A 25,978-nucleotide genomic window follows, 5' to 3' on the forward strand; every position below is an offset into this window, starting at 1 on the left:
AGGTGGCTCTGGAGACCTATGCTATAATCTTAGGAAGCAAGATTGAACCGTCAGGAAATTCACTAGTCTTCAGCATCTATGTGAGCTGTTGTAGGAGCTTAATTGGACTTCTAAGATTGAGTTGTGTTGATAGGGATTGAGAGCCCATTCTCTTTTTCAGCAATTGCCAAAGAAATTCCAACTGCTGAATCATTTCCTGGACACCAGGCTTTCCATTTGTTTCTGAGCTGAACTCAAATTTGGTAATCAACCAAAAATCCTTAAATGGTCTGGAACTAGAATATCTGAAGGACCATTTCTTCCATATGAATGTATTGTTGGAGACCCTGTAGCCATCTAGAGTGGCTAGATCCAAGAGGTGTTGCCATTTTATAAGATTTTATCTATAGCACTCAGTGATAGAACTCCAATGAAGATCGGCTTATTTTGCGGTTCTACAGTAGGTGGCAGCATTTAGCTGACCTTGGTTGTTATCAAAAAAGCTAGATGTTGGAAGTGTAGGGACATGTGGGAAGGGTAGGGACTTGATGAGAGGCTACTAGGAAATCCCAGGGCTGAATGCTAGACTGGAAAGTTGAAAAAAACATACCAGAAGACGACAAAGCACTTAGATATTGTGAAAAAAACTTCAGGAAATTGAGACTTTCTACTTTGTTTTAGACTAGGCATATATGAGTGGGTTTGGGCAGGATTGCAGGTTAACCTCCAGTGATATGCTGGGAGATGACTCCAAGAAGAGTGTTAGGATGGGGGGAAAATTGGTTTAATTTGAACTTAATTAAAATTAAATACTTCAATATGCAGAAGCTCATGCTTTTAAAAGATTAGGTGTTTATGACTTTAAAGTCTTTTGCATGATAACCACAAACCAGCCAACCATGTTATGGTTTATGACTGTTAGAAGAATCTGCAAAACTATGGTTAAGATTAGCCATGGCCACCTGCGCTGGGTAAACTCAGTCATACTAGGCTAAGATGTAATTATTGCTTCCTGTGACTTTCCACTGAATTGGAAACATCTCTGGATTTAATGGACCTTGGTCAGATTTTGGCAAAGTATTAGGAGTTTACGGGTTATATTCAGATGGAATCATATTTGGACCAAGCTTATGGGGAAAAAATAATTGATTCCACTAAAGTTTTATACAAATATGGGCTCTAAATGTCAGAAACTCAGGGCAAGGGAAAGCGGGAGGTGAAGTTTTGCTGGCCTAGATGGACTCGTAAAGCCCTGGAAATGCGAGCAATCGGTCCTTCGGCCCCCGTTTTGGGAATGGTTGCGGTCTGTTTCGGCTCTATGCTCATATTTGGAGCTGACTGAGCAGCTGCTGCCCAAGGAATTTCCCGTCATGCCTCTTGGAGAGGCTGCTTGGCCTGTCACTGCGCTGGACCGTGGGGGTGGACGGCGCCTTTGGCCGGAGGCGGCTGCGGAAACAGTAGCTACCTTTTCTCCTGCCAAGGCTCTGCTGCCTTATTTTTCTGCCTCGCCTCTCCATGCGCGTCGAGCTTCCCTTGCTCCTGAATTTATTTTGCTTGGCGGCGGCGGCGGCGGCGGCTCTTGCGCAGATACCAGGTAAGGGAGTCGTGCCCCCCCTTGAAGACAAGGTGACCCTCCAGCCTCTTCTCCATTTGGGTATCTAGATGATTCGATCCATTTTCGACTTGAAAATGAAGGGGCGGCAGTTTGCTGGAGGCGCTCTGTGGCGGGGATGAGGAAGGGAGGGGAAAGGTGGCGGAGTCCTCCTATTGCCGTAAGACATGTATTTGCGATCAGCGGTCCAGCTACCGATGGCTTTGTTCCTTAACCTGCCTAAAGTGTTCTATCTCTATCTCTATCTTTCTATCTCTCTATCTCTTTCTTTCTATCTCTCTTACTCTCTCTCTTTCTATCTCTATCTCTCTCTTTCTTTCTATATTTCTATCTCTGTCTCTATCTTTCTATCTATCTCTATCTATCTTTCTGTCTATCTCTCTCTCTTTCTTTCTATATTTCTATCTCTGTCTCTATCTTTCTATCTATCTCTATCTATCTTTCTATCTCTCTCTCTTTCTTTCTATATTTCTATCTCTGTCTCTATCTTTCTACCTATCTCTCTTTCTTTCTCTCTCTCTCTCTCTCCCTCTCTCTCCCTCTCTCAGGCACAGAGTCTGAAATAAGCCTTGTAGAATTAAGTAAGGCTGACTTTCCAGGTAGCTGCTTCCAAACTTGTAGTCGTCATGAGATACCTTGTCATTCAGGCCCAGCGCAGTTGAATAGCCCATCATAAGCTGTTCAGAAATAAGCATGGTTTAATTCAAGGACACTTTCCTTCCTTATTCCGCTGACTCCACTTGCTTCTGAGAATCCTGTCCAAATCCACGGGACTGACTTCTGATTTGACAAGCACAGGGTTGCAGATAATACAAGCCTTCAATCTGTATTTTGGATGTGTGTAATAAAACTAAGAGTAGCTGTTCTGGGTGTAAAGAGGATTAGGCTAAACTCGGTCATGATGGCAGCTGCAATTAAATTCAGGTATTGTGTAGTGGTGTACACCAGTGTTCCTCAACCTTGGCAACTTTAAGAGGTGTGGGCTTCAACTCCCAGAATTCCCTAGCCAGCCTTGCTGGCTGGGGAATTCTGGGAATTGAAGCCCACACCTCTTAAAGTTGCCAAGGTTGAGGAACACTGGTGTACAATATATAACTAAAGTAGGAACCTTTTTGCTTTTGATATTCAGATTGGGAATGAAGGGGCGGGGGATCCCTTAAATAAGATTTCTGCTAAACTAGTTTGCTTTGGGAAGCCCCTTTAAAAAAAAAATCATACTTTCTTCTTCTGGATGGGGTTGGAGATGTTGCATCACTTTCTAAAGCAAATAATCTCCCTAAAGGGTCATATAAAATGTGAGCATTTGACATATGGAAATAAGGCCACTGACAGTTTGCCAGATTTGGAGGTATGTGGAGGGTGTGTCCCAACTAGTCATGCAATGTTGGAATGCTAGATATAAATCATACAGTTGTCCTTTTGCAGAAATTTTTGCTGCATATTAATGCTATGGAAACAGTACATTTTTGAAAAACTTTGTTATTAATCCAGCAATTTTTGCTTGTCTGTACAGAAGAGATTAGAGTAACTGTCTTAGATTTCACAAATGAACACATTTTTCTCTCAGGGTTCTCAGTTAACTCAAGTTAACAATGGGGAGATTGTTAACAGAGAAACAACCTTTAATATAAACTAATTATGCTTAAGGTGGTTGGACGACCTTATAAATTGCCTTTCACTTCTCAGATTGATAATCCGTTTTCTGATGATACTGTATCTTTAGCTGAGATAATCGTTTATACCTAGCAGATGGTTTATAGCCATGTTTTGTTGGATAAACCACAGTTGGCTGGGTTTGCTCAACACATTAAATCATAAACCATGATTTATAAACAATAATAGAAGGATTCATTTAATGTGCTAAGCTGAAACCAAACAAACCACATGATATCTTACTACGGGGTTAGGCAAGCTTTTGGGCCAGAGGCATATATGAATTTTTAGAAATATCCAAATAGGCACAGAACAGTTGCTATGGAAAGTTTATTCACCGTGTAGATGTCATGGTGGGCATGATCAATTGCAGAACAGTCAATTCCTAGAGCTGCCATGGCTTTCCCAGAGTGTTCTCTTTAGTGCCAGTGGATCTTTGCAAGGATAAAATACATTCCTGCAGCATGCCAGGCTTCTTTCTTTCTTTAGTTAAAAATATCTTTTAAAAGAAATCAAGGTTAGGGGAGGAAGGGAGCCTGGTGATCACAAAGGAAACTTTATGAACGCACACTGATAATGTATGGATGGCATGTTGCTTATCTTTTGACTTAAGACCATTATGCAAACTGAGTTATTTTGCTTTTGAAAGATGCTCTTTCTATAATTATGTTGCCTCAAATGTATTTGGGGGGAAGGGAGTTCCAAAAATTATTGCTCTTTGATGTTTGATAGTCTAAGCAAAACATTTCTTCTTATGTTGTTTTAAAAATCTAGAAGCTGTAATTATATTCTATTGAATTATATTTCTGACCCAATATAAATATATAAGAAGGGTTTTGATAATAGGGAAATCAATTAAAAATTGAGGAAATAGCATATTCCCCCAACACAAAAATTAATGTAATTAATTAACCTTTAAGGGATTGCTAGATTTGTTTTTGTCAGTCCTTCAAACACCATCTTAAATATTAACTTCCTAAAGATATGTTGCTTTCTTGTGTCTGAAGGAAAAGGTTGTGGTTACACTTTTTGCTCTGAACTGACAAATCAGTGCTCCCCCCCCCCCATTTGGAGTAGAAGATCAGGATTATAAATGCAGAGCTTTAATGGCAGCCAACATTTATATGAGATAAATTAAGCAGGTGCAGTTGGAAATCTGTTGTACTCCAGAGCTAAGATTTTTTTCTGATACTGGTTTCCCCAAACTGCTGAAACTCAAATCTGTGTACTCTTGTACAAATCTTAGGTTTTTGCTGTAATGTTTTGCCAGTATATCTTTTTTGTACATGTTTTTCCTCTCCATACAGGCAGAAAACAACATTTAATTAAGAATGCAAGATGATTTTAGTTAAATTGAAGTTATAACTGTTGCTGTTGGACAGATAGTTGGTTCATGCATTGAGTGTGGAAAGCAGTTGATAAAGCAGCAAAAAACAGATCTTGCTTGGCAAGGATGCCCCCTCCCATTGTGCCATCTATGTGGAAAGGAGTGAGCTTTCCAAGCTACTAGTTTGCACCATCTAAAAATATTCAATTGGACATTTACATTGGTGTTCAGAGCTATTCCTGTGGTCTGACTTTATCAACATCCAGCCCTTAAATCCCTCTGTACCTTTTGCTCCTCTTTCTGGGAAAGAGAATGGCATCCACCATCACCAAGAGAAGTCTGCTGTTCACACTTCAAATCCCAATTTAGCACTTTGGAATTGCAATTATAAACTGTTCTGGGACTCCACCTTGGATAAAAGAGAGATATAAATAAGATATTGTCCTGCTTTGGACCCTGTGTTTCTGTATATTTATATCAGGCCACCGCTTGCCAGAATTGAATCTGCCAGTCTCAGAGTCTGCTGAAAGCAGGACGGTGTGAGAAGGCAGGCCTTCTCTGTAATAATCCCCACTCTGATTTACTTATAGTTATGTTTTGGGTTTTCTTGTTGATGAGGTCCTTTGCAACTGGGACAGTTGTAAGTATGGAAAAATAAATAATTGTCACACATATTTTGGGGGTATTCAGTTGATAAAAACATCTCTGATTTAGAGTAGGATTTAATGCAGGAGATGCCAATGATGTTAAAGATCCAGTATGGTGCTCAAGATAATACATTTGATGCTTTCACCATATTGGATATTTCATATCTTTTGCATCTCCTGCATTAAATCCTACTCTAAACCAGATATTTTTTTTAATCAACTGGCTGCCTATAAGCTGTATGCCTTTACTATCCTTTTATAGAAGGAAAAAAAGTCTTACTGGCATTATAAAATCCAACTGATGCATCATAACTCTTAAATCATTCTGCAAGCCTTTAGAACACTGCTTGATCTTCCAATATTTATTATTCTTAGGTTACTGTTATCCTGCCACACAGAACCAGTTCTCATTCCAGCTGCTGGATGAGATAAGGCCTTTCTGTAACTTGCCAAGAACAGGCAGATATGTCAGCTCTTGCCCTTTGATGAAATGGGTGAATGTTGAAAGCTAGTGCAGAATGGAATGCACAAGGCAGTTTTTAAAAGTTTCAAATAAAACTTTTATGATTACATTCCCTTGCAGAATAAACTTTTCTAATGAGATATATCGTACATTAAACCCTCTGTCAATAGCTCAGCAAAAGTATTGCTGTTAAGTTTTCCATTGACAGTTACTAGGCTTTTGTACTGAGTATAATAACAGAGCCAAGTGCATTGTCCTGTTTTAATCATCAGTGTGACACAAAGCCATTTCAATTAAAAGAGAAAAAGTTATCCTTCCTCAGAAAAAGGAAGGTACCGTTTGAAACTGATATACCCAAGACTTGGTAATTTCCCCAAATTACCTTGCAAATCTAGTTACTGTGAGCACTTTGATACCAAACTGTGGATGTAGATTTATACTCTTTCAGTTAGATAATCAGATTACCTCAGTTCAGAGGTGATCTCTCTTTTGCTGCTGGAATGCATGAAGAAAAGAACATTTAGGATATGCATTGTTTTCAGGGTCTCAGGCTATTAGAGACCTCAGAATATTAGGAAAAGTGGTTATATAGAGGCAGCAGGCAGCACTGTACAATTTCACGCTACATTGTGGTTGCTATTTTTTTTTAAAGTAAATAATAAAAATTCCCCAAATTTTATGTCATTAAAAAACTCAGTAAATGCTAGCAGTTTCAAATTCTGTAACTAAAAAATGTTGAAATTGGGCTTTACTTGGCAGCTGTCAATTGTTCCCTATCCCTCAGATAATTCTGAAAATCTTTTATTTGTGTATATTGGGGGCAATTGAGAAGGAGGTGGTCTTAAGACATACTGTATCTATCAGTACTCATTTGGACAACTTTTAAGAGTGATTGGTTCCTGCTAGTGAAAGGATTTCTGTCTTACAGGAGCCTACCTGGCTACTATATCCTTTATATGAGGTTTTGCTCAGCCTCTTTTGCTATTGGAAATTGTTGCCTGAAACATAAGGCAGGTCCTCTTTTTGTCTTCTGCCCAGATTATGTAAGGGGGGGGGGCATCAGCCTCCTTTCTGTTGACTTTTCAATGTTTTTTATGAAGCCTAGGTTTTTGATCTTTTTTTTACTGCTGTGAGTTGCTTTAATAGCCTTGTTTTTAGCTGTTTCATTTGATTATGTGCTGAATTATATTGTTTTTAACTTGTAATCATGAATTACTTTAACAGTCCCAAGTGGATAAATGGTTTTATATTCTTTGTATTTGCCAGTGAAGTCTTTACTCAAGAGTAATCCTGACAGTAATACATATTCTAAATCAGCATTTTTCAAACTTGGTAACTTTAAGATGTGTGGACTTTAACCCCCAGAATTCCCCAGCCAGCATGTTCTAAATTCTGCCCTGATACATCAGTACAGAATAACATTCTGTTTATATATGTTTCTCTCCCCTATTTCCCAAAAAAATTCTATAACCAGTATATAATTCTTGATTTGCACCTCATTCAGCCTCTCAGTGTATCTGTTAAGGTATTTTAAATTTATATTTTAAAATATTTTTTCTGTTTGCATGCTTAATTCTGTTCCATGTGGATGGCAGAATGCATCATAATGTGTAGTTTGCCTTCAGATTAAGTTATTAGGGTAGATTATAAGAAAATACTAATAAATTAAAAAGTTTAGACCATAATCTTATTTTAATTTTCACTGGCATAGTTTGTGCTGGAGAATGGGGAGTATCTGAGATAATAATTTTCAAGTGTCTGCAGAACTCTGGTTAACTTCTGGAAATTTTGGGCGGCCCCATCACTCAGTTTGAAAAATATTCTACTTACTAATTAGAAAAAGTAGTTCTGTTTGACTCAGTAAACATGAATTATCTTCTTGCAAATACTGTAGGAGGAAAGCCGTGTTAGTCAATGGTGGCAGAAAATCAGGAGTCTGGTAGTACCTTTTCCTTAGGTAGTACCTAAGAAATTTTATTAAAAGTCATAAACTTTCATGAGTGAAAGTCACTTCGAAGAGAAGTCATCTATATATCTGATGAAGTGAGCTGCAGCTCATGAAAGCTTATGCCTTTTAACAAAATGTGTTAGTTGTAAAAGGTGCCCCCAGACTCATTTTCTTCTTGCAGTAATAGTAGCCGTTGCAGATAGAGTGACTTCAACTGGAGCTTTTTTCTTTCTTTTTTTAGGGTGCTAAACTGTTTTAAAACTAGATGTGAGATTATTTTTAGGTGGGGAACGATTCAAAACGATATCACCCACGTACTAACTGAAGTGGTATTCACCCATTCATTAAATTGTTCAGTTATCTTTCATCACAGGATGCACTCTGTTTTCTGAATAATGGTAAAGAGTAAAATGATGGTAAACGACCATAAGATGTTATTTCCAACATTTCAGGCAAATGCAGATAATTTCTGCTTCATATTTATACATTACAAACAATAGGCTACTTAATTTGAAACATTTAATTGTTTTTCCTATGGGCAAGTCAACCAACACTTTATCCTTTGTTTTGCATTAACTTGCAAACGCTGTTTTATCTAGCTTTAGCAACACAAGCTTGCTGTTTGCACCTTTTTGCCTGCTAACCACTAGGTGGCGGTCTGTTCCTTGTTTAATGGAGAGAATAGCTTTAGCCATAAATCACTAAGTAAAAGCATTCTAGAACCCCTCTCCCCTTGGGGCACCCAGCTTTTTAGAGGTGGAATTCATCTTTGTTCTTTGCCTGACCTGAAGAGTGACATCACTGCCTTTCTTCCTGTTGCACTGTAGTTGCTTGACTCACAGGCTTTGACCCAAGCCAGATGGCTGCAATTGGTAGGCGTGCAGGCTGCCTGGTACTACAGTTGATGAAACAGAATAGGAAGACGTTTTATGATCAGCTGCTGAAGCCCAGTAAGACTACAGCTTTGCTAGGTAATTACATTTTCACTGCGCACTTCTGTTCCTCAAAGTGAAAATACATTTTTATTTGCTTGCTTGGAATGCGTAGACCTTTATTAGCTGATAGTCTGCTCCAAGAGAATGGTCTGTGTGCATGATTAGGAAACAGAAAATCATTCTGCAGTCATTCATGCAAATGCAATGTTGATTTATTTAATCCTTCTTTCGGGCTATTTGTTGTGGTGTTTACCTTTTCTTGCTCATTCTCATCTCCACTTCTGTTTCCACAAACATTTGGGTCGTGTCCGTTAAAGTAATTTAATCCAAGTAGTGTTTTATTCAGATGCACTCTAAAGAGAATTAGAAATTCAAGATACAATGAAAAAATTGCAGCATGAAACAAATTGAGGGATGGGGATTAACACTAATAACATAATTTCCATCTACCATCCATTATATAACACAGTACAGAGATTTGAACCTCAGGCTGCACAATCTTCTAGAAGGCTATTTCTGCAGCAGATCCTTACTGTCTCTTACCCTGAAAACTTTCCCAGAATTGTTTGAGTGGGGAACAATTTCCTGAACAGTGTATATTATAGCTTATGGTAGATGCATGGCCATCTGTACTATAGCCAATAAATTGATTTCCAGAAAATTAAAAAAGTCCAAATGGAGAGCAGCAAAATAAGTAAATAAAATACTGCTTTAATTACGGTATTCCTTGCTGGCAAAAAAGATTCCAGCAGCAGCGGGCTGGAGCCAGTCTGCTCCCAGCCAGTAATGGGCAATTGCCAGCAGAAAGCAAGCTGGCTGGGCTGGCTGAACAAGATGTGCTTTCAAGGTGTATGGGCACACACAGTGATGTCATTATGCAAGCCCCACCTTGCAGTTGTATCATAATGCAGACACAGAAAGGAGGGGCTGGGCATAGCCTTGTTGCTGGCACCTCTGGGCACACGAAAGGAACTATGATTGGAGTCTTTTCCTGGGCTTTGGGTATGTGGATTCACTAAACAGTTTCAAGTGATGGAATACACTGTGCTGTGCCCCCATTGTCTGTAGCCTGTATGTTGCTCAGTCCTTTTAACGTATCATGCTTAGCATAGATTCTCCATGTATAGTAATGTCTGGGACCAATCTACATTGCAGCCGCTTAAATCCCTAAAATCTTCTGGTAATTACCCAGGCCTTAGGGCAGTTTCATTTTTGAAATCCCCAGAGTGCTCTGCACATGCCAGACATCCTGGGATCATCCATTTTCAAAGTGTAATCACCAGGTGTGAACAGCTGTCTGTACCAGGTAAGCAACAGATTCTTTTACTGTACTGATGTTGAGACAATATAAATATGATGTCTGAAATAAGTCTCACTGTTCACTTAGCATTTACTGATATAATTCCTGTGTTGTTTTTTTAACAGTCTAAAACTTAATATTTTATAGCAAGTTCAAGCTGAAGATACTTAGCTCACAGAACAGTACAAATACAAAGTAATCGTAAGGTAAAAAGAATTAGCTGCTTATCTGGTACAAGGCAGCTGTTGATCTCTGGTAATCACAGCTTGATAATGAAGGATTCTGGGATGCCCTGGTTTGTGCGGAGCACTCTGTGATCTTGTAAGATCAGGTTGTTCCAAAGCTTGGCTAATTGCCAGATGATTTTAGGATTTAAATGGCTGTGAGTGGATTGGTCTCAGCCATTACCTTACATGGGGAATCTATGCTGACAGGTATACATTAGAAGTTTCAAGAAACATATGCAGGCTAAGTGGCAGTGGGGCAGAATACACAGCTTTGAGATAGATAGATAGATAGATAGATAGATAGATAGATAGATAGATAGATAGATAGACAGACAGACAGACAGACAGACAGACAGACAGACAGACAGATATGATTTTAATTGCAATAGTAAAATCTAATACAAACTAAAAAGAATAGAAAGAAAGTGAAAGGTACAAAGGAAAAGAAAAAACATAGAAAATAGAAGGAAAAAAGAAAGAAAAGAATATAGTAAAGAAAGAGAAAATAAATATATAAAGAAGTGACTTCCAACCTTCATCACAACAAGTATAAACAATTTTAGTAACTCTTCATTCCCTCTTAGTTTATAGCCAATGATCTCTTCATTCCATATCCTATCTCTTATCTATAGACAAATCCATAAAGCATCATGTTTTCAGTCCTGGTGTCAGCAGAAAGTCCATTAAGGTTTACCAGAAATAACAACATATTTTAACGATCAAATAAACCAACGTTATATTCATTTCTTTTACTTCTAACAGTCTTAATCTTTAGTCCATTCAAATAATGTCATAGAATTTGATTTCATTTCTTCTTAGTCGCTTCTCACAAGGTTCTTCAAAGCTTTAACAAACCTCTTTTGTAAATCCAATATAAAAAATTATCCAGGTCACTCTCTTGGTTTATTATTGGTTTTTAACAGCTTTGCTGTTTCCAGTGCCTACAAACCATAGTTCTACACTGATCTGGCTTGGCCAGTGGCCCACTAGAAAATTAGCAAAAGAAATAGATAGCACTTCCAAATAAGAATCCATCAGTTTTTGTTGTAAATATATTTGAAACTTTGTAGTTTCATATACTTTATGAACAGTTTAATATTCTGAACAAACATTAAAATACATGGGTATAGCACAAGAAATTGTGTATTATTCTTGCACAATGTGCTTGTCCACTAGACGTTTCTAACGGATTTTCATCTTTGTTATCTTCATTGTAAAATATTCCATGTGTATGTGTGTGTGTGTGTGTGTGTGTGTATATATATATATATATGATTATGAGAGCAAGTAGTCATTACATGGAACAGCTTTAATATGGGCCCCTCATATAACTTTCCTCAAACCATTTTTATCCATTCTTCTGAGTTCAATCCAATGCATGTGGGGCTTTCTTTTCACGTATAAAGAGATTTCTTGCCACATGCATAGTTGAAGAGGGTATTATTAAAGAATGCAACCACTTTAAGGTGCTAATTGTTTGTGTAATAGTAAGTGCCCTATTTTTAAAATGTTTGAAACTTGGATGCAAACTAACTATAAGATAATAAATGAATGAACAAAATACCATATTTGCTTTCTGAACTTTTTATGTGATCATTTTAGAAGTCATCTTTGAATTGATTTTTTCAAATTGTTGTTGTGTGTATATGTTTTTAAGCTGCTTTATTTCTTGGGAATAATTGCAAGGATTGTTGTGCAAGGAATGAGAGGAACCCATTTAATTCATGCATATTTGTATTATTAAGTCTTGTATTTTTCCTTTCAGAAAAAATCATAACCATCATTTTTGCTATGAATGTACCTAACATTTTTGAAGTTTTAATTTCATTTTCATCTTTTTTTTTTCCCTTACTCAGCTCTTGCCCCTGTTCTTTGCCTCTGGTTGTGTTGGTGACGATATTACAGTGATGTCTGCATTCAACCTACTGCATTTGGTGACAAAGAACCAGCCAGTGGCCCTGCAAGCCTGTGGGCTTCCCTCAGGTTGACTGGGTGCTACTTGTTGTGGTTATGCGTATGGAGTAGGCATCTCTGCTACAGGAAATAATAAGCTGTGGTTTGCTAAGGAACCAGCTTTCTAAAACCAGCTGAGCTGAAAGTCTTTCAAACTATATTGTACATCACAGCTTTCTTTAACAAGAATTGGTAACGAGGGTTAGCATTTTAGCTTCTGTATAGGGTTTGATAAATTCGATAGAATTTTTTAGTTCATAAATAAATAGGCAGTAAGCTTCCTTTAAATATAACAGTAAGTAGCCTTAAATAGTCTAGCCTTATATTTTTATCAAGGGATACTACAGCCTGGTGAAAGGCGATATGTTTGTTCTCAGGAAATGTTCGGTGCCATTTTTAAAAGAATAATAGTAAATCTTTTGAATGCACTGATTATACAAGCTGTTGCAAATGAAGATTCTTTCCTGGAAATATGCACTAATCTAGACCACTGTTTTTCTTTATTTCTACAAGTTTTGGTCATAACATTACCCTTGCATTTTGTAGTTCTGCAAATCACCAGCAACCTTCTTGAAATGTAAAAGATAAGGATAAATAATAGTGCTGTGCAACACAATCAGAGAGGGAAATCCACATAGCACATTGGCGCATGTGAAGAACCACCCTTCAAAATGTTGATGCAGCCGCATTCTCTGGAAGGCTTGTCACAGTTGTTCTGGAAGCTTTCCCTGGATTTGCATGTCTCTGAGTATGCATAGACAGCACTTCCACTTAGACTGCCAGTGAAGCAGCAAATAGCACTTGTCTACCATGTTACCCAGCTGTTGGAACTTCCACTCAAAAGTATGGATATAAGAGCTCATTAATGGTGGAAGAACAGGCAGTGGCCAAGTACATTTCACACTTCTCAGCTGAGAAAGCTCTCATCTGTTTTCTCGTGCACTTTCTCTATATGATGTAAATAGTCACAAAGGCAGATTAATTAGAGAGACTGGAATTGATAAATGATGTGGCCATGAAATTGGCTTAGGTAGGCACAATCTATATTACTTATATATTTATAGCTTTTGAACTAGGAAATTAAGAATACGGTTAACAATTTCAGTTTTAAATGTGATAAATACATGTATATTCTTTTAGATACTTCAGTATTTGTACAATATGTCCTTTTTTTCTTAAAAAAAGATAACCCCAGCAAATAAATAAATACATTTCTCTTGTCCCAAGTTTAGCATAGTCTACACGTTTTTGTTTTCTTCCAAATGTTATTTGATATGCAAACTATTTTCTCATGTCATGTACTTATAGTTATTTAAAAAATTCATATTTTTTTAAATTGCTGGGAATTGAATTTATAAGAACGGATTTGTTTTAATATATAAGCTACAGAGATTTCAGTCTAAAAGATAGTAACTCCCAAATTCCAGTAGATGGCACTAATTCGCATTTCTGAAGTACTGTAATACCCGAAATCTTAAGTCTTCATTTTGTTTTGTATTCTAGACAGAGAATTTAATCTAGTAGTTTTAAAAATCTTGAATAGCAGCAAATTAATAAGTAGCATTAGTAGTGTAGTGTCTTTAAAATAAGTTTAACAATATTAGTAAATTATTGCTTTGAGTCCTGACTTTTGTTAACTTTGTAATTTGGAAGGTAAAAATCAAATAGGTCTTCCTGTGGTTCTCTTCCCAGTAAATCTCTACTAATTTTGAATTTATGCAGTAACCTACATACATTTTCTGTAGCAGAGTGCCACATTTATACAGGAGAAAAACTTACTTTGCTTTGCTATGAGTTTGTATTGTATGAGCTGATTCATCTGTGAGAAATGTACCTTTTCCCCTTTTAACACTGTTCTTTGCTTTCATCACTTCTTGCATGTGGTAGAATGCTTTTCCCCCCGCTCTTTAAAACCTGGAAAAAGTAGTTAAATAATTTTAATTACATTAATGCTGAATATGTTTTGAAAGACATGAATGCTTTTTAACCCCAAAGTGTTTGTTTTCTAAATAAATATTTAGATACAGTATTGTGTATTTAATTGGCAGAATATTTAAGTACAGCTTGTAAAACATTGATGTTCACAGTGAAAATTACAATACATCTATAGGAAGGTATTGGGCATATCACGTTAATTGCTTTATATATGTATTTAGCATTGAATTTTGTAGCTATACCATTTAATTACATTTAATCTATGTTATGTCCTTATCCATGGATTTAAAATATGTTATTTATTTTAAAATATGTTATTATTTATTGCATTTATGTCCCACCCGTTATTAATATGACAGTTACAGCCATATTAAATTGAACAATAATAAAATAAGTAAGTAGAGCATCATTCCCCCAATGTGAGATTGGACCCCAATCCTGCTGGCCTTCTGGAAGGCCCCCAAAACAGTAATGTGCCATCAGGTTTGGGGACCCCAAGGAAGTGTGGAGCCCATTAAATGGTTACAGTATATTGCATATAGTTAGAGCTCTACTCTGTATTTTTATTTTTAAATGTAGCTTTTAATTTTTAATTATTTTTAATGGTAGAAGACACTGATTTTATCTGTGTTTTGTATGCCGCCCAAAGTCATATGCAAGTGAGATGGTGGCCATATAAATTTAATAAAATAAATAAACTAGCAGGAACAAAAAATAAGGAAGAAAAACCAGACCTTCTCCATACTTGGTGTAGCAGCTATTGGCCCTTCTTGAATGCACCAATCTTTGTCCAATGCTGAAATGTCAGTAGTAGTGATGCAGATAATAATTAATTTTACATTTTTAGTGAATTTCTCAGGGAATTGTGACATGGTTAATATTAACAACAGCTGCATATTGTGTTAATGGATATTTCAAATCTTTATTCATTTATGAAGGGAATCTATTCATCTCTGTACCTATCAGAATGCTTATTGAACTGGATGATGTATATATTGGGATTATGCTCTAGTTGGGGAGCCCTGTATGTGCTCTGTTCAGCTGGTTACTAGTGGCTAGAGCAGCTTACGATTTTCATATGCATGAATTGATTTTCATATGAAGTATATTCTTATGTACACAAAATAGCAAGGGCTGTTTATTTTTTGCTGCATTCTAAATCTGTAATATTGTATTTATATAGATTTAGTTATATGGCACATATTTTGGAATGTATATTTCTTTAAGACACATTCTTGTTCATGGTGTTTTCAATAAGCCAAAACCCTTTGGTATTCTTTACTAAACCTTTCCTCAACATAGCACCCTCCAGTTGCACTCCCAAAACATCAAGATACCAAATTCAGCAAAACAGCATTCCTGGTTCAGGCTCTCACAAATTTTTGCTATTTTCCTTTCTATAGTTTAAATTCTCTTAAATGCTCAATATTGAATTTGAAATAATGAGTGATAACTTGCAGACATCTTATTATATAATGTAGAAAAGTTCAAATGTTTTGATGGACCTTTTGAATAGCGTCTTAGGTTGCAGCTTTTGACTGAGCTGACCAGGGTTGCCCTCTGACCATAAATTTAATTTAAAACCACATTCACTTTAATACAGTAATTCTTTTAATTTCCTATACTTCCCTTATCTGTATTGGATTCTATTGTAATATGTTTGCTATCTTGGTCTTTGCCTGTAAAAAAAACATTAACCACTTGGATGGGAGACTGCCAGAGAATACTAGGGTGATAAGATAGGCTGGGAATTGAAAAAGCATTTTAGAAGGCAATGGAAAATCACTTCTGTTTTGTTGCCAAAAACCCTACATGGATATTTTTATGAAATCATCAGGAATCAAATTTGACTTGAAACTTTCAATTTAAAAAAAAAAAAAACATAAAGCAGATTCAGTAATTAGTTCATTGTTTTGATCTCTTGGGCTGTCAAGCTTAGGTGCTTGTGGGTTCTTCATCAAGTCAAAAAGTCTAGGTTGTAGTGGCTGTTCATGGACTTGCAAGAAATTGTTCATTTTCAATAGTAAATATATTTAGCAATAATTATTGATGGTTTTATAATCTTTAGCATAGTCTCAACATATCTTGGAAACCCTGTCTACCTCATGGCTTCTAAATTTGACCAAACTCAAATCTATATGCAAAGTCAGGATTATAAATATATGAAGAAAAGGATTTTCAACTGTCAAATCTCCTTTCCCAGGAATCTAGCAAAGAACAAGCTTTCACATTTCCCAAAGGGCGCACAAAGTGCTTTACAAATGAAACAAACTGGAGAAAAACCAAACATTTTTCAACAAAATGACATGCAGTAATAAAATAACATAAAGTTATTTAGAGTACCAGGGCAATCTAAAACGTTACCATTCATTCTTGGCTGGATTTGTTCTTTTACTTCAAGGTTTGTTTTAGATTTTTTTAAAGTAAATTTTAGGTCACCAAGAACTGTAGTATAAGTATTTCAAATAAACATGTTTTTTTTAAAAAATAATTTTATTCTTCTGTTCCCATTTTGACCTCCTTTGTCACTTAAGACTTGGTGTATTCTATTTGCCACAGCAAATGAGATAAGATAGCATTCCCCCACCCCACATTCAACTTTGTATGTTTATTCATTCCTATCTGCTTTGTGCCCCAAAATAGAATAGACAATATAGAATAAAACAAATAGCCTTTTTCTAGAAATGGGATATGATCAAAGGCTGTGATAACTTAAATTCTGAAGTTTATATAATAGCATTTGTGGGTATTTAAACATTGCTTTGCTGGAGAGCCAATCTTTTTTGCTTTCAAATAAAAGAAAATAGCATAGTTTGAGGGTATATGCTTCTACTATTTGAGTTCTTAAAATAAGCAACTGAATATTACAAAGCACAAACCACATTTACAGTCAGGAAACTATATTTATATTTTAGGTTGAGAAACCAGGATGTATAAAAATCTTGCTAATTTGGAAGCAGTGGTCTTCAAAGTCTTCCATTAAAATGAGTTCTACAGAAGCAAATGTAGGCCTTACAGCAAAAAAGGCTACTTTTAAAGAATGCTTAAATCAAAAGTAATGTATAGTCTGTGAAATAAAAATGTTTATTTTCAGAACCTTACAATCAACAGCTAAGGTTTTAATTCTATACTATTGTTATGTGCTCATATAATGTGATTAGTTGGTAATGACCAGCACTTTCTTTCTTACATGGAATAAAGGGGAGAAAAAAAAACATCTTTACTTAAATTTAAAATTACTTTTTGTGAACACTCCTTAGTAATGATTGAGGGTAAAAAAGCAGAAAAGCACCCAATGTTAGGAAATTGCAATTCAATACCGTGTAATTTAAACCTGCCGTTTCTTTCCTTGTACTAAATGACATACAGATGGATTGCTCTGGTCATTCTACTTTGAGAATACAATTGCTTTCTTTATGAGGGTATATATCTGTTGCTAGAAAAAACTTTTGTAAAGCTGTAATCAGGCATAAATCCTTCAGTAACTGGGGAAAAAAGCTCATTTTGAAAAATGTTAATTGTTCAAACCAAATATAACTGCTAGATCTTAATCTCTTAAACACCTGTATGCTTTCAGAAAAATTGACCATACCTTTTTATAGCCTAAAAAATTTGAAAATGATGAACTAGAATGTTCAATATTTATTTGTGTGTATCTGTATCTGTTTACATTTGTAACTCTAGAGCTATAACTCTTGCTGCCTGGTCAGACTAGCCTATATTTTGTTATTTTGTCAAATAATGAGAGGCAGTAATGCCTAAAGTTAAAGAGCAATCTTAAGAAGTCATCTCCCTGAATTCAAAGAGGGTTATTTCTCAGGTAATATGCAAAGAATTGCAACCTTAAAAGATAAAGTTTAATAAGAGTATTTGTTCACAAGCCACATGATTAGTGAATTCATCTAACATTCACATTTTAGCCAATGCAATACTGTTGAACACTTTTGAAAAATGAAGAACAAATAACTTTTGCAGAATGAAAATATTTCTACATTTTTTTTAGCTATACTGCTGCCTCCATTAATTTTTCAATATTTTTAGAAATATTTATATTAAAATTCTCATCCAGTATCTTAATAGCTTCCTGTACACTATAAATATTACTTTAAAACTATGTTGGCATTCATTTTTATATATCAGTTAATAGTAACTGGTTCATTCTCCAAATCATATTGTCTTTTTCCATTTCAGCTAGAGTGCTGCATAAAATAGAGTATTTCAATTTCACATTCTATTAGTTCTTTTCATTATGTTTGGAGATAAATGAAAGAGCTCATCCCTAAAATATTCTGCTGAGGAGCAGATATGTATAATCCTTCTGTATACAATATGCCTGATCTATTTGCTGCTTGATTTTTAAGTGGATTTCAAAAATGCAGATTATTGTGCCTTGGAGAGGAAACAGAGCAGAGGAATGGATATTACTCTCACCTCCTTGCATATATGATCTTTAAATTGTTACTTATCAGGAGTCTACTTGATAAGTTTCCTTCAGATTCTCGTAATCTATCTGTTGATAGATGTTTCACAACATTAAATCTCTCCATATTATATTACATAGTAAATATGTAATTAATAAACTTTTAAAAGACTCTAATCAAATTGTGAGCATCAATAGTTTCTTGTAGCAACTCACTTTATATTCCTTTATCAGTTCCATTGGATAAAAATATGTTTTTAAAAATCATTCTCATGTTTAATTGTGATATTTCTAGAAGAACTGTTTGGCTTTTTCTAGAAATGTTGATATTTTTATAGTATTAAGGATAGTTACACTTGTTCTTAAGTATCTACATTCCATTTTGTTTTAACTCCTCTTTAAAACCAATATACATTTTACTAAGCACTAGAATTCTTAATCTCTTATTTCAGTCCCTAATTTCTTAGCTGAATTTTCTGAATTTGTGACTATCACATTCATTGCCCTTATATCCAGCAATTTTGCCCCAGTTTTGTACCTGTATTGTAGCCTTCACAATATTTGCCCCAAATTGATTTGATTTGTATGCCATCAAATTTAAGCAAACTTTTGGTGATTATAAACAATAATCATAATTCAGTAAAATAGAAATGGTAAAATTAAAATATAGAAATAATATAAATAAACTACATGAAGCAATAACAAGATATGCAAAATCACAGGAAGTTGATGTCTCCAGAAGAGCTATTTCACCCACCACCTGAGAGAGAATCAGAGAAGAGGCTGACCTAATATCTAGGGGAGGCTGTTCCAAATAACTGATGCTACAACCAAGAAACAATTTTTCTTGGCTTCAGACTCCCTCATCTCATGAAAATGGGGACCTACCATCAGTTTCTCCCAGGAGAAACATCCCACATATATTGATTTGTTGGAAATAGTGGTCCCTCAGTGTCAAGCCACAAAAGGCTTAATAAATTAAAGCCAGTATTTTGAAATGCACCCAGGAACATACTGTAATATGTGTTATGTTATTATGTCAGTGAGTGCCAACTAACAACCATGCCACTGCATTTTTCAGCTTCTGGGTAGTCTTCAAAGCAGCTCCATCTATAGCGTTTTGCAACATTCAGTCCAAGTAGAGCTGAGGAAATGAATTAGTGTAATAGTTCTGTTTTCAGAGTCATGGCAGATGTACTAATGCCAAGATTTCAAATTCATTGATTGCTATTGATTTTCTGAGGATGTTTTATTTGGTTTTTTATGCACTGAAATTCAGTCCAGATATTTATTCTTTTAATATACTACATAAATTATATTTATTTCAATTGGACCCATGAAGTCTGTCTTAGCGAACCGCAAGACAGCTATGGTTAACCCAAGACATTTACTGCTTGTGGTAAAGAGTAAGAATCTACCCCTTTCCCCGCTCCATATTGAGAAGCCAACTGAATTTGGCAATTGAATCATCCTTTTATAGTGCTGGTGGGATAATAATGTCTCCTGCAGGCTAGTTTAGATGGCCTCATAATGTTCAGCTCCCAGCTGTATCTGTCACCAGAGGGAAACAGCCAGAGATTTCATGAGAGGTGCCATTTCTGCCAGCCCAGAATCTGCATGTTTGTATGGATGCATCTATTTCCTAATAACCCTTGAGCTGAGATGAAAACAAAAAAAAAGGCTTTCTCACATTGTTGACTCTTCCTGAACTTCCAAAATATCCCCTTATCCTACCATCCTGATTTTCATGGTTTTTGTCACTAACGTAGACAAAATTTATTTGTTTTATCATATAAATAAATTATATAGAGTCCTAATAAATAAAAAAATCTATTAAATCTGTAATACATGCTGTTTATTGTGGTCTTCTAGAGAGAAAAAAAGGAAATAGTTAATAAGGACAATGGGAAAAAACCCTAATCTTTCCCAAAAGTAATGCTTTTAGTTAAATGCTTCCATTAAAGTAGTGGTTTCTCATTTTCTCATTTCTTTTGAAAAAGCTAAAAATGCTCCCAGGTCTAGCTGAAATCCTGGTGGACACATGAAACACATTTTGGCAAAAGCACATAAATGATTTGCCATTTCCTTTTCCAGAATAGTTTTTCCAGATTTTTTTCCCAGGTAGCCTACAGCCCTAGAATTCTCCCATCCAAGGACCAACCGACCAACCAACTTAACCAGCTCTGTTTAGGTTAAGCTAGATACAGTCAGCCACCTTCTGAGACTTGAATATTAACTTGAATAAAATTTTTGCATCTCTTCATAAATTATTCCTTTATATTGCTACCTGGGTTTATATAAAATACAAATAAGAGGTTCCAACTAAATTGTTTATATTTGCAAAGCTGTTTCTTAGTTAAGCCATTAATATAAGATGATTTTCTTTTATTACAAGCCTCTACATACTCAGGAGTAAGTTTCACCATGTTGAACTGAGTTTACTCCCAAGTAAATGGCAATAGGTTTTCAGCCTCCATCTCTTTCAAGCGTCAGATAATCCTTCGGATATAGAAAAGTCAGTGTATGTATTCATGATTTGTGTGAGATCTTTTTATCTTAACCATAAATAAGAACATAAGAATCATGCTGGATCAGAACTGGAACAAAGGCCTACTTCTAGCCAGCATTTTTTTCAATAATCCTGTGAGAAAACCACAAGGAGGGCATGAACAGCACCGCTCTCCTGTTCTTTTGCAGTCACTGATATTAAGAAGCATACTTTCTGATTCTGAGGTTAATATATAACCACCAAAGTTGGAGTCACAGCCTACATCTTGGCCTAGTAATTACAGAGCTTAATTCCATAATTTCTGTGTAACTTAATAGTCCTTTGAGTACCTTATGGCACAAAACTGGGATGTATCCATGCACGCATGTATACTTTCCTGCAGTGAGATGCTTGGTACCCTCCAAGATCATGTAAAGTACTAGTGAGTTACAAATTTTCAGACAAACTGTTCTGTGGTTGCAATGCATATTACAGAAGTCAGACTGATGTTGCAGCTAGTGTTACCTGAGGTGGTTTTGTTGTGTGCTTGGTTGCCATTTTACATTTTGTATTTATATATTGCTTGTTTGTTGTTAGATAGTTTTCTTTGTTTTTCTTCTCTTTTGTGATTTACTGTGTGTTTATGTTGTACGCCGCCCATGATCACATGGTCTGAGTTGGGCGGCCAAATAAATAAATAAATCTTCTAAAATATTTTTTTACAGCTGGTTATAGGTATTTTCTCATGCTGCTTACACGTATCTTCTTGGTCAAGAGAATGTTCCTGCTTAGGACATCCCACAAATTTCAGTGGTGCATAGCCTTTAATCTGCTAAATTCACTTTCATGTCAGAAACCTGAAATTGTTCCCTGATGACTCAGGGAGATACTATCTCCTTGTCCTTTACAGTAGAGCTGTGTAATTTGAGTCCTGGGGCCAAAAGACTTGGTAAGATCCCAGCTCTTTTCCAAGCATTGCTACTGAGCTGTGATTCTTAATCTGACAGAAGAAGAAAATTATTGAAGACATAGGGTGTAATTAAGTTAGATACAGTTAATACTTCTTAAATTTAATTGAAATGAGTTCTTTGTCTTCACATAGTCTACGTTTTGAAGCATGACTCACAGCCACAACACTCAGATCAAAATCCCCCAGCCTGAAAAAACCTGTGCACTAGGTAGATGTGGTTTCTAAGAAAAATAAGTATCTGAATAATACCATGGTCTTTTCAGGAGCTATACTTTTTAAAGTGCAAGACAATTTTAAAACATGCTTCAAAATTAACAAAAAATTAATCGTTGGCAAGATTTTCTAATTATCCCAACTTCTGGTTAAACGTAATATGCCCTTTACCTTTTACCTATTTACAGATGTCTTGTAGGGTTGTAATCCTAAAATGTATTTATTGAGAATCCTGAGGAACACAAAATTTGGCTCTGGATTCTACTTTCTTGCAAAGGATAATATAACTGTCAGACCTCACAAATGTGTGTGACTTTTCTGCATAGTGAAAGCTTTGGCTGCCTCACATTCTCTTCACGTGGAGTCACCTGCTTGTGTACAACGGCCTTCTGAAAGTTGGATTTGAAAGAACGATCCGCTGAGCCTCTCTAATGCATAGGATGCAGTCTAGCCATTGGAAAAGTGAATGTACGGTAGAAGCTATGCTTTGGTTAAGCACCCAAAGCAATGATTCAGGATTTTAAATTGAAAAGATGCCTTCTTCCATATTCTATCCTTCTGCAGGGTCACGTAGGGAAAAAAAGAACTATAAAGTGGTCTTTTCCCAGGAAGAACTGAGAAAGCGGCTGACGCCTTTGCAGTACCATGTTACTCAGGAGAAAGGGACTGAAAGGTAAGGCAAGGGGCCAGAGGGGAGACAAAAACGGGGTGATGCTCCTTCTCTTTCACTGTGTTGTAATTTTCTCTCAAGTGGTTTCAAGTAATTCTGCTTGTTTACTAACCTGAATAAACATTCACTGAACAGATTGAAATTTGTAGCATGGGCACTAAGTTCAGCAATTTGATAAATGTAAATTGGATACTATTCTGTCTCTTGGCTTATGTTTATTGTCTGCTTTCACTTTACTACAACATTTGTGCAAATAACACAGGTCACTTTTGTTTTGAGGGAGGAGATTTGAACTATAAGGGAAATGACCTTTAGGGCTGTATTTTTGAAGGTGGTCATTGTAAATATCAAGGGGAAAAGAGAAAGTGGTATAATTTTGGTTTTTTCCATTCCATTCCATTCCAGTTTTGTTTTGTTTTTTTTCTTTGAAACTCATGGGTATAAAATATTAATTGGGCTATTAAGCAACCTTTATATTCTGGCAGAAGGTAAGGTGAAAGAAAAAGGCTGATGGTTCTTTTCCAAGGATCAAATTGTGAATGTCTATTTCATCTATATCATCACTTGATTCATGAAAAATAGGGATCTCTGCTAAGGTGGTTTTGTCTGGGGATGACTTGTCCTGACCAAGGAGGGTAAAATATGATCTTGCTCTTGATTCAGTAAGCTTAATAATGCAACTGTTCCATTTTCAAGTTGCAGTTATTTCACAATATTCTATTTTTAACTAGACTCGCTGAATGAAGATCACTTGGCACTAAAGCTCCCTATAACTCTAGCCATGGATTTCCTGATCCAATGCAGGAGGTTTTAGCCAAGTCATTTTCTGTTGTGTACAAGATTAGCACAGTGATGTAATACATGCAAACAATAAGATATTCGGTCACTTAAAAATAACTGTATAAAAAAGTCACCCCATAAAAAGAGTCGAAAGGATAATAAAAACCAACTGCAGAGCACTTAGATTTTTTGTTGGAGGAACACAGCTGATTTGTATTAGAAGAATGACCTCCTAGCCTTTGAGATGGTTAACTTAGAAAAATATTCTCTTAAAGCAGTAATGCTGCTTTTGAAATAAAACATTCCTAACTTTCACCCAGATTGGAATTCAGCTCCCCCCCCCATCCAACATTTCAAATTGATTGTTCTGGTAGTTGTGTATACTGTCTTCCACATGGATCTTGCACTACTGTATTATTTGATAATCAGGTATCAGGCAAATACCAAAAGATTCAAAATTTAGTGATATAAATAAGCTGTTAACTCTTCTCTTTATCTGTTTCTAGCTATAATTATGATTTATTGATGGTCTTTTCCCTGAAGCCTGAACTAAGAAAGTTTCATCTGTGCTGTGCTGTATTCAATTTTTTTTCATTTATTTTTTATGTTATGAAAGTCTGGTTAATGATCAAAATAAAGTATTTTTACTTTGGATTAATGTAAAGGATCAGTAAATAAAAATGTTCCTAAAAATGTTCTTCAGATTTAAAAAAAATTCTTTAATCACCTTAATGTACAGGTGAAAATTTAAAAACTTAATTGAAAATGTGTTGAAGAAAAGCTTTTTTATTCAAGAGCCATGTATGTTTAGATTTTATTATGCAGACTTATAGTGAATGGGAAGAAATCTCATCCTCAAAGGTTCAGATGTGAAACAGTTAAAGGAAAATCTATATCCCAGCTGTCAAATCTAATCTATCCATCTAGGTAGTAGGTAGAGACAATAAAAACTTGAGAAAAATCAAGCTCTAAAGAGCCAGTTGGGAGTGGGAAGATTCCCCTTTCAGATGGGCTTTTAAAAAGAGGCAATCTCATTTTGTCTGTCTTCTGTGCTTTTTATTCTCACAGGTGGAAGAATTAGAGCCAGGAAAGTAGAAATCCCAGTCTGCAGAAATCTAAAATTGGAGGTCCAGGAAAAATTATAGCAATCTAGGGCAGGGTTCCTCAACCTTGGCGACTTGAAGATGTGTGGACTTCGACTCCCAGAATTCCCCAGCCAGCCTGGGGAATTCTGGGAGTCGAAGTCCACACATCTTCAAGTCGCCAAGGTTGAGGAACCCTGATCTAGGGGATAGTTGCACTAGAACCATATTAGCATTAAAAAAAAATATTTTATAGAAAATTATTTGAGATCAGTGACTTGATTATATTTTGTTCTATTTGTTCTGCCTGTGAATGTGAGTATTAGTCCTATCTCAGAAACAGCTGCTGAGATCAGACTTGCAGAGTTAATGGTTTTCTTTTTTCCACTTTTGGCTTTCAACTCCAACTTCAGCTCCTTAACTTTGATATCTGTAATTTAGAGTTGAATTTCTATTGAATCATCACTGTCATTTTGAAATGATTTTAACCATAGCATATGCATCTCCTACAGTTTTTTGTCAATCTATGAAGAGGAAGAAAAACAGGAGGAGGAGGTTATCCCTTCACCTAATCCTGAGTAATTCAGCACCAGAGAGGATTTGGTGTGGGGGAGAAGAGAAATTGATGACAGTGTTTACCAAATAGGATTTGGGAGTGGGGGAGAAGGAATTAGGGATCCCCTTGCTCAAGGGAACCGGAGAGGCCAGCTCATCACATCCCATTAGAATGCTTCAGTCTGTTTTTTAAATAAAGAGCAATAATACAGCATTTAAGTGCAAATCATTGTATAAAATATTGTGAAAAAATTTAAGACTATTTCAGTGTTAGCACAATTAGAACTCCTGACTTGTTGAAATACTAAGCTGATAAATGGCAAAAGAGATGGGAAAATGAATGGAAAAATTCTAGGATGTGCAAGTGTTGGCAGAAAAGTAGAGGGTAGTATGCAGACTGATATAAGGAATGTGTGTTTGTCAAAAGTTGAACATGGCTGTGTATAAGGACATAAGGACAAGTTTCTACCTATATTGTTATGTGGAATTGAGAGTTGGGTATGTCAGGAGAAGTGTAAAAGCAAGTTGAACAAGTGGCAATAAAGTACTTAAGTACTGGTAGGAAAACAAAAGGATACAGTCAAGAATGAATGAGCACTGAGTGATGTGGATTGAAAATACAAGTGACTGATGAGTACAAAAAGAAGTATGTTGACTTCTGGGGGAGTAATGGCAGATCGAGGACGGCTCAACTGCAGCAGCTTAGAGGAGCCGGTGAAAGGTCTGGCTCTTCAGAACCATCTCTGGACAAAGGAGATGACTGAATCACCCACAAGTACTCCTTACGGAGGCTCCCTGTGAAGAGATCGCATTTTAGCGAT

The 25,978-nt window shown here is 36.0% G+C and overlaps 1 protein-coding gene across 5 annotated transcripts in view; it reads left to right on the forward strand.

The window, feature by feature from the left end:
• The first annotated feature begins 1,352 nt into the window (after positions 1–1,352).
• Positions 1,353–25,978, forward strand: part of MSRB3 (methionine sulfoxide reductase B3) — a 59,751-nt gene continuing 35,125 nt past the window's right edge. Inside the window, exons 1-3 of one of the 5 annotated variants that reach the window (XM_088141791.1) lie at positions 1,430–1,573; positions 11,948–12,074; positions 22,635–22,743. In XM_088141791.1, the coding sequence (XP_087997917.1) occupies positions 11,999–12,074; positions 22,635–22,743 (185 nt within the window). In that variant the 5' untranslated portion in view covers positions 1,430–1,573; positions 11,948–11,998. Of the gene's footprint in view, positions 1,574–8,456; positions 8,601–11,947; positions 12,075–22,634; positions 22,744–25,978 lie in introns of those variants that run through there. The other 4 variants (XM_088141793.1, XM_088141790.1, XM_088141792.1 and 1 more) reach the window with 4 other exon arrangements.

Source organism: Python bivittatus, unplaced genomic scaffold (genome assembly GCF_059951505.1).
Source record: "Python bivittatus isolate LINGU-HERP-01145 unplaced genomic scaffold, Pbiv_v1 ctg000330_np1212, whole genome shotgun sequence".
NCBI classification, from domain to species: domain Eukaryota; kingdom Metazoa; phylum Chordata; class Lepidosauria; order Squamata; family Pythonidae; genus Python; species Python bivittatus.